General features: G+C 36.8%; 1 protein-coding gene across 1 annotated transcript in view; it reads left to right on the forward strand.

Annotated features, from left to right (window-relative positions):
• Nucleotides 1-8,226, forward strand: part of CACNA1F (calcium voltage-gated channel subunit alpha1 F) — a 4,101,209-nt gene that overhangs the window by 3,429,979 nt on the left and 663,004 nt on the right. The window contains 1 exon segment of the mRNA XM_044079296.1: nt 4,668-4,795. Coding sequence (XP_043935231.1) covers nt 4,668-4,795 — 128 coding nt within the window.

Here is an 8,226-nt window from a genome sequence, read left to right on the forward strand (position 1 = left end):
GTGTGTGTGTGTGGGGGGGGGGGTTGGAGGAGATAGGTATGTCAATGCATTGTGTATCATTTACATGACAACAAAGCTGGAAGGAATGGGAGGGAGGTATATGTGATACCTGTGGATCAGGTATTGAGGGATATTCTTTAAGCCATATTTGCTTTAATACGTATTGCATATAACTGCTTATGCAGCAAGTCTTTGAAATAGAAATTCTGTGGGCCATGTTTGCACTGTCATCATATTACATACCTGTAAGGACCACAAGTGCTGCTTTCAGTTGTGCAGCCCTAATTTGTGCATGTGTGTGTGTGTGTGTGTGTGTGTGTGTGTGTGTGTGTGTGTGTGTGTGTGTGTGTGTGTGTGTGTGATGAGGAGACAGATGCTGTTCAGAACACCATTTGTAATGATATTCATAACACAGTTAACTGACTCGGTAAACTCCTGATCTAATAGGTTGCATAGTTGATCTAATAGGTTGCATAATTGATACTTGTGGATCCAGAACAGAGGCAGGAGCTATGCTTGTTTGTTAGAAATTAAAATCATGGGTCTTTCCTGCCCTGTTTCCACTACTGTCATTTCTCCTTTCCTCAATATGGTACTTGAATTTAGGTTGTATGGGTCATAGTCAGGGCTTTATCCATCTGTTTCATAGAATGGCTTAGTCGACACATTATAAAGACAGGTAAACAGTCAGTTTACTAGTGTTGTTACTTCAGTGATCTGTCTAAGAAGAGTGCCACTGGTTTATATTTGTGGAGTATTGCACAAAATACAGCTGACAGTAATATAAAATACTGTAGTCTGGAAACTGCTTTATTGGCCAGAGAAGGTGTGTAAGCTTCCCACAGCTGCTATGAGGTAACACACAAAAAAGCATGACAGTTTTTAAATGGAGATGTGAGGTGTTATTTCTTAAAAATATTGAAGTATAGCCTTCTTGGAAATCTTTAAATATACTTTGATGATTAAGATAGCATATATGAAAGCAAAGATTGCACATATATTACTGTGGCTACCAATCTCCAAAATACTCTCATTCAGCATGTCTCCTTTATATTTGATGCAGAGAACAGGCTGTCAGAGTTAACAGCTTTCAGAGTAGCAGTGGTCTGTTGTTGATCACAAATACCCGATGAGGAACTGAGGGGTGTGCAGAATTTTGTACCTCAATGCTGTAGGTAACTCAGTAAATTAATAGCATGCTTAGCTTTGGACAGTGGTCATTAAACAACTGCCCCAATAGGTTAATATGTAGTTATTATAGCAGATCAAAACTCCGAATGTCTGATGAAAGGCCTATTTGGAGATCCACTTTTATAAGAATCTCTAACATGAAATAAGTGCATTTTTCTTTACAAGAACGCTATGGAACTGTTTATTTGTTGAATGAAAGACTGACTTGGTAAAGTACCTCCCTTTCAGCAGAGGCCCGGGGAGGAAAGTTCCAAAAAAAAAAGAAACAATGTACAAAGTATTATATATGTTCATACTACAAACATTTAGTAATGTAATGTTTGCATTAGTAAATAAAAAACTAATGAAGTCCTCTAGAAAGCATAAAAATAAATATAGTCATAGTAGAAGAATACTAAATAAATTGAAATCATGGGTAGTAATAAACAGTCATAGAAAGAAACTGAAATATTAGGCATTATTAAATAATCTTCTGTTTCCTACCTTCTTTATTGTATTGTATTGGACAGAGGGTGCAAGTGTGACAAAACTGAATCACTTCTGTAAAAAGTGGAACTTATTTGTAATCCCTCTGCACATAGGTGATGGGTAGGTATAATATGATTTCACAATCGTCTTACCATGGACAGCTCATATGTATTAGTCTGCGTGGGTATATATAAATATTTCTCTAACATTTACTTACTAAAGCAGGCATACTTCTTTCTTCCACATGTGAAGTGTGGGTTGAGGGAAGCAGAAAAAAAAGATAACATAAAGAAAATAGCACTGAGGGGCACACAAAGCACACAGAATATGACAAAGAGGTACTGTGGCACCATTATAGATTGGTTTGGTGGTTTGTTCTGACTGCATGGCACAAAGAAATGAAGCCCTGAATGTGACACAAATAGGGGGAGGGTTGGAGTAACTGACTATTGCCAGCTTGCCCATCCTGGGGAGAGGGAGAGGTACACAGCCTAGAAGGTGCACAACATGTGCAACCACCAAATTGTGCATTGGCACAGTAGACATACTTCACCTCATGTACAAAAGTAAGTATGAGTCTTTGAGACACTACTGTGGAGCTTTTCAGGTTCCAGGCTGCAGTATGGACAGTGGAGATAAGGCCAGTAAAAAGCTTTACCACCCACTGTATCTGCCTAGGTGATGGTTGTGCCAGTCAGCTGTCACCACCATTAACAGTTAATAAGTGACCATTGCAGTGGGGGGATGAATGGGTTGATGACCAGTAGGATGAGACTGATAGTTGGCAGGCATGGGGAAGAAGCCAAGAAGAAGTATCCATTGATTTGTAGTCGGGCAAGAAAGGGTACTATAAAATCAACAGTGCCTGTTGATGTGTTTGGCTGCTTTCACAGAGTCCTAGGCAGACTTCAGACAGGCATGTATCCTTGATTATTTAGTCACAAGAGAGAGAGAGAGAGAAGCAGATCACCTTGGAGCTGTAAAGAGTGATGGGTACAAAAAAAGGTCTGCATGATGTATGAAGAAAAAAGAAAGTGATTGAGAGAGAGAAGAAAGCGTGGAAGAGATTGTAGGAGGAATAAAGGAAGAGACTCATGGACATATGTGTGTGTGTGTGTGTGTGTGTGTGTGTGTGTGTGTGTGTGTGTGTGTGTGTGTGTGTGTGTGTGTGTGCATGCGTGCTGACCTCCATTATATTAAAGAAAAGTTATGGGAATATTATGGGAGTCACTTGAGATTAACAAGTAAGAGAATTTGGGGATTTGGCTGTGAAAAGAAGGGTCTCAGACTAGTTTTTGAAACTCAAAGCAGTCTAGTAGTTTAGCACGGTGACCAAGTCAGTTAACCAAGCAGTATTCCTGTGCCTCCATTCAAAATGGTATGCATTCAAGTTGGACAGCAGTTGTTGCTCAAAACATAAAACCCACACACGTGTATATATATATATATATATATATATATATATATATATATATATATATATATATATATATATATATATGTGTGTGTGTGTGTGTGTGTATATATATATATATATATATATATATATATCTATAGGGTCTATATCAGAACATCGAAGTTTCAGAACTTCGAATGTTCTCATATCGACCCCTAGTAACCGAAAACTGATAACATGGTCTGTCATGGTGATAACCATTATTTTAATTTTTTAGTGATTGATATTTTTGAGGCAGGGATGAGAAAAGGAGATATAGTTAACAAAACAGAACAGAAGGAAACTGAGATGGATCTTACTTTTATCAGCCCACAAATTACCAGGTCTTAATGACCACGTCTCACTTAAACCAGTCCTCAAAGATAGGAAACTTGGGAAATGATTTGGCTTCCCTATTCATTTATCATTTTTATACATATATTTTCTATTTTTCATGAATTGTGTAATATAGATATACATAAAAAATTTTATTATTTTTATTCATTTTAAACATACTTTTGGCACTTTAACTATTTTTGTCTATTGTTTTTCATATGTTGTCTCTTTAATTAAGTAACTTATTGACTATGTTTAAGATGATTGGTTGGTTGTTCTTGATTCCGCATATTTAAACAGGTGTGCTATCTGAGAATTTTATATGGTCTGAAGAATCAATCCAGAGAGATTGCAAAAGCGCTTACCTGTTTGTTTATTTTTCTCCAGTAAAGAGTGTTTTTTACTGCCACTGTCTGCATTGGGGTCCTTCCTGTATGGTTCGGTGCTTGGAGCTTTTGGATTTTCATATTTGCTGTAGTGAGAGCAGGAGTTGAGCTGTGGTAGGCCATCAGTCATTTGTAGTAACTTGTTTTTGTTTGCTTGCCCATATGCTATCTTGGGGATGGTTAGCAGGAGAAGTACTTTTCTGCCATATCTGGGCTGCACAACAACTTGTTTCCCTGCCTTCCTGCCCAGCCCTGACTGAAGATCTGTGCACCATTTTGCAAGCTGCTACCCTAAAGTTCTATGATAGTGAAGGACAGCTCAACTCACCTCCAGATAATAATGCCCACAGCAACAGGCCCTACCCCCTCGGATGAGCAAATTAGTCATCAGGTACCAACTCACCCCCTGACCCACTTTTATGGCACGCAGTCCTGTTGTTCAATCCTGGGGTACCAGATGTACGGTCAAAGTTTAATCCCTTTGCCGCATGGAGTTGGCTGGTAAATTAGCTCTTTAATTCTGGTGAGATTGACCTGATGTACCAAAGCTATTACTGGTAAAAAAAAAAAATTGTCATACAATAGCTTAAAATCATTGCTGCTAGTACTTTGTGGTTTTGTTGCTTTTAAGATGCTGCTTCACTGAATAACAGCTGCAGACTTTGGAAGCCATCAAAACTATATCGGTCTACTGAATGATTGTATAACGATGGTTTGGAATGCATTCATTGTAGTTTCAGAATATATTAAACCTCTGTACCTAGCTTATTTTCAAGAGTTAATGCATGCTGTGCTATAACACAAAGCATACTTATTCTCTTCCCTGAATGCACGTTTGCTGTCTTTTACAGATCATAAACCTGTTTGTGGCTGTCATCATGGATAACTTTGACTACCTCACCCGTGACTGGTCTATCCTTGGTCCACACCACTTGGATGAATTTAAGAGGATCTGGTCAGAGTATGATCCTGAGGCAAAGTATGAATCTGAGGAAGAATTGTGTTTAGTTAAATGAAGTGGGTATAGTCTTGCAGATGTAAGGTGAGGAGAGTAAAAGAAGAGAGCTTTCTAGTTATTGGGCAAACATTTAAAATAAGAAGATGAAAATATATTGAAAATCCAGTTAGCTGTTTTGTCTTTTGCTAAAATAAATCACTCTTGCTTTGTCCAGGATACAAAACTATAATGGAAGTGTGAACTGTAGTTTCATTACAATTTGATATTCTGAAACATACAATTCTGAGACAGAGTTTGTGAAATTTTGGTTTTATTTTTCTTATTCCTGAGGTTTTGTGATTTGGAGGTGAGAATAATATCTGCACCCTGCATGGGAATGTGACTTTGTTATTTTCACTGCCATTTAGAATGTCAAGTTTTGGAATTCTCTGGTTTGAAACCTAATGCTATATCTGATGGCTGTAGACTTCATAGCCCGTTTGTTCCATCTGAAACAGTTTGTCCTACACAACTCCTTCCAAACATTCACATATTTTTTTAGTTACTTTGGAGTAATATGTGCACTCTGAACTCAGAACTGGTCATGTTTTTATCATGTCCAAAATAGACAAAGAGCATTGTACCTAGATGAGTACCTCTTCACGTGCAGATAGGTGTTTTTGCTGTATTAGATACACTGTAAATGTGCTTCAGTTCTTGATATATTTATAGTATAGTGCCAGCTCTGACTTGGGGTTTCTGTTGACTGGTAAACAGGTTGGAATAATTGCTTTCTTAATTAATAGTATCCAGTTCTCAAAATTATACCAAAAAAGACACCTTTAAGAGATTATAACACCTTTAAGAGATTATATGCAGTACTAGACAATTAACATTTTAGCACGTTAATAGAGTACAGTGTATGTTGTGGTTAGAGCCTATTGTTTTTGAATTTAAGTGCTCATTGTTTGAATGCTATCGCTAACAGCTGTGTATTTGGAACATTAGCTTACAGAATGTTGAACTTTATTTATTTATGCATGCATTTACATTTGTTTATCAGGCATCTAATAACAACTCTTCAGTGGAGGCCTGGGGAGAAAAGGTCAAATACAATAGTAACGAAGTAGAAAGAGGTGCAAAATTGTCTAACACTTATTTACAAATATAGAGAAAAGAGTAAATAGTCGATAATATATTTTTGGATAGTAACAAGTAATTGATTTTCGACAAATTATACGATGTTACAGGATGCGTTTTTTTGTTGTTAGTTCAAAGTTTGTTGCCCAGTAAGTGCTGGTAAAGTTCTGTCTCTCTGGCTGACTGAATTACTTTGACTGACATGCTATGCAAAATGTGATGACCTAGTCTGTTTTCCAGTGTATGGGAGAAACACTTCAGCTTTTCATATTTACTGTAGTTTTATAGCTCATTACATGTTATACTGAAAGTTTCAAGGCAGTAATTTGTTGTAGGTACTTGTTACGATACATAGCTGTTGGTTCTCCTCGTCTTTTAAGATGCAAAAGCGGTATTAAGATGTGATTTTTGTTGCATACTGTCCTTTTCTGGCAGCTTTTTTTTATATTTGGAGGATACAAGACTACCTTCTGATACAAAGTCCCCCTGCACCACCTTAACTCCTGTGTGCTATCCCTAACCTTAATCATAACCCTGCCTCGAGCCCTACATATTACATTACTGAAAACATTTTCCCTAACAGTACCAGTACACAAGACAGAAGGCCACAGAACACACACAACACCAAGTATGCTAAAGAGTAAATCTTTCCTCTTGTCTAACCTGCAAACACTTACACATACACACTAACCACTATAACCTTTTCCATTAAATATTAATTTTCCTGCATTCTCCTACTTACCTACACTGTAGAAGTGAGCATTCAGTCATTTGATATTTCCATCACTTATGCTTTCAGCCTTTTTTACACCCGTGTAAACTTTTCAGTCAAATGAGTTTTAAATGTTTTGTGTTGTAACTGTATACATATATCTATATTTATGTATGTGTGTGTGTGTGTGTGTGTGTGTGTGTGTGTATATATATATATATATATATATATATATATATATATATTTATATATATTTATATTTATTTATTTATTTATTTTTATTTATTTACATTTGTTGACCGGGCTAGTCTAGCTGGATACATATCCCTTTTCAGTAGAGGCCCGAGGAGAAAAGCTCCAACATAAGTAAATTAATACATTCAAAATATTCTAAAAAAAGACTAGTTTCACATTACAAAATAAGACATGAAAAAAAATAAATCATGAATAATGTAACGTTTCATTAGAGTAGAAGTAAAAAATAAACAAGTCTTAATGCTTTAGTAGGGTTCATGTGAAGTCAATCAAAACTAAAACAATTGAACATTAGGAAAGTTGTTATAGTGTTGTTCATAAGATATGGGAGGGTAATTGTTAAGGAAGCAAGAGAGTAGGAACCAGGGGAGGGGAGAGATGAAAAGTAGATATATGTCAGAATATATATATATCAGAATCAGAATCACATTTATTGGCCAAGTATGCACGCATACAAGGAATTTGACTCTCCAAGTATGAATTGCATAACCGACATACATAGAACTATTAAGAGCAAGACAAATATGCATACTAGGTGCAATGTGAAACTCAGTGCAAGAAATACTGAAATAAACTCTTAAAAAAACCAAGTATTAACAGTATGTAAACCATACTGCAGAATCCCTGGAGGCTTGGGAAAAAGAATACCCCAGCCTAATAAGCTGAGTTAACTGTTTATTAACTTAATGGCCTGTAGAAAAAAACTGTTCTTATATCTGCTTGTTTTGGTGGGTATTAATCTGTAACACCTGGCTGATGGCAATAGTTCAAAAAGATGATGGCCTGGATGTGAAGGGTCGGTGATGATTTTCCTTGCCCTTTTCATGACTCTGGAATAGTACAGGTCCTGTAAGGAGGGTAAACTAACAGCAATGATATTTTCAGCATACCTGGCTATTCGATCTAACCTATTTTTGTCATGATTAGAGAGAGATCCAGACCACACTGCTGTGGTTGAGCTATGAACAGACTGAATGACTGCTATATAGAACTGAATCAACAGTTCCTGTGGGAGGTTGAACTTCCTCAGCTGTCACAGAAAGTACATTTGCTGTTATGCCTTTTTTATGATGGATCCTACACTGGTCTCCCACTTCAAGTCCCAGGAGATTAGAGACCCAAAAACTTGAAGGGTTCCACAACTGACACAGCAGTATTAAATGTAAATGGGAGAGGATAATATTGTAGTACCACTCCTAAAGTCCACTGTCATCTTCACAGTTTTAAGAGTATTCAGTTTCAGATTATTCTGACTACGTCAAAGGACCAGCTGTTTAACCTCTTGTCTGTATGCAGACTCATCATCATTCCTGATGAATCCGATGAAAGTTGTATCTTCTGTGTATTTAATAAGTTTGACAGAGG

This window comes from Protopterus annectens, chromosome 8.part0 (genome assembly GCF_019279795.1).
Source record: "Protopterus annectens isolate FY-2018-M chromosome 8.part0, PAN1.0, whole genome shotgun sequence".
Classification (NCBI taxonomy): Eukaryota; Metazoa; Chordata; order Ceratodontiformes; family Protopteridae; genus Protopterus; species Protopterus annectens.